Source organism: Branchiostoma floridae, chromosome 10 (assembly GCF_000003815.2).
Source record: "Branchiostoma floridae strain S238N-H82 chromosome 10, Bfl_VNyyK, whole genome shotgun sequence".
In the NCBI taxonomy this organism is placed as follows: domain Eukaryota; kingdom Metazoa; phylum Chordata; class Leptocardii; order Amphioxiformes; family Branchiostomatidae; genus Branchiostoma; species Branchiostoma floridae.
In genome coordinates this window covers 7,238,338-7,239,638 of record NC_049988.1, presented here as the reverse complement: position 1 = coordinate 7,239,638, position 1,301 = coordinate 7,238,338, and the positions used below count along the sequence as shown (strand labels likewise).

Genomic DNA, 1,301 nt, shown 5'->3' with positions numbered 1-1,301 from the left:
TAAAATTTTATCCCGCCAAGTCAAACCAGGGTTTTGTTTAAGAGTCCCTTTCTTAGAAAAGGGGCTGGTTTTAATTCACCCTTTTTGGGGGGGGGGGGGGGGGGGGTGTCATTGGTTCACAATTATCAACGTTGGCTGGGTTCTCTTGTGCCGGGCAAGGGAGTTTGCCGAGATAGCGATTTTGCCCCGTCCCGAACGTTCCAACCATAGCATACTCCCTTCGCCAGCAAACTCCCCTTCCCGGCACAAGTCTAAACAAGACCCTGCTTGACTTGACTTGGCTTGTGCCCCCTGTTCTTCTTTCTTCCTGTTGGGCAGTCCAGCCTACACCAGTGAAGTGAGAAAATCCATGCCTGTCCCAAGGGCACAATGTCAGATCTATTGTCAGGGGATTCTTTGATTATGACATTTAATGTCTTGGGTATAGGATAAGTTGTGAAGGTTATGTGGTTATTATGTACTAGTAGATTATATGGCACCCTGTAATCTATATCTGCAGGGAGGCCTTCCATCCTGGCTGATGAAGGACAACTCCTCTATTGTACTGAGGTCATCAGATCCTGGTAAGGGACTGTACGATATTTATCAGGGGGGGAGGGCTGGTGCGTTTGGGGGGGAGGGCCATGTTAATTTTTTTTTAGGTGGGGGGAGGGCCATGTTAATTTTTTTTGAGATAGGGGGAGGGCCATGTTAATTTTTTTGAAAGAATTGTTTATACTATTTTTTATTTTGATATCTTGACATGGCCCTAAAACTGATAAAATAAGCCTTCTGAATAGCCTAAAATGCAAGAGCTTCCGAGGGGCTTCGCCCCGCTAGGTCCCCCAAAGTGGCACTGCCCTGGACCAGCGTTCCCGCCAGGCATACGTCATTCCGTCTCCGGACTTATTTTTTTCTGGAGTTTCCCCAAATATTTAAGTTACAAAAGCGGTGCGCGGTAAATATGTGAAGAATCCAAAACTATACACTTTATTTTTTATTTATAACATTTCTTTTGTTTCAAAAGGACAAAATTTGCGGCAGAAAAGGGGCCGCAATATTGTTGTCAAGCGTCGATCGAGTCGGCTGTGCACTGGCATTGTCGTCTGTGGCACATGGCGCGGCACGCCACCCTCCCCAGACGGACTGTCGATCGCAGCGCCCAGCACGTTAGGACGTCTTTTCTGGCTACTCCTTCAAGGCTACACCGGCACTGATCACTGCCAAAGACGCAGCAGATCACCGTCCTTCGTATAATGTATAACGTTCTTGGTCTCTATGAAAAAGAAATCCAGCGGTGAGCCAAAGATTTCACGCCGAAA

General features: G+C 47.1%; 1 protein-coding gene across 1 annotated transcript in view; it reads left to right on the top strand.

Moving 5' to 3' along the window:
- The window catches only part of LOC118423853 (beta-galactosidase-like), a gene marked incomplete in the record, with an annotated part of 19,921 nt that overhangs the window by 2,414 nt on the left and 16,206 nt on the right, over window positions 1-1,301 (top strand). Inside the window, 1 exon segment of the mRNA XM_035832140.1 lies at window positions 500-563. Coding sequence (XP_035688033.1) covers window positions 500-563 — 64 coding nt within the window.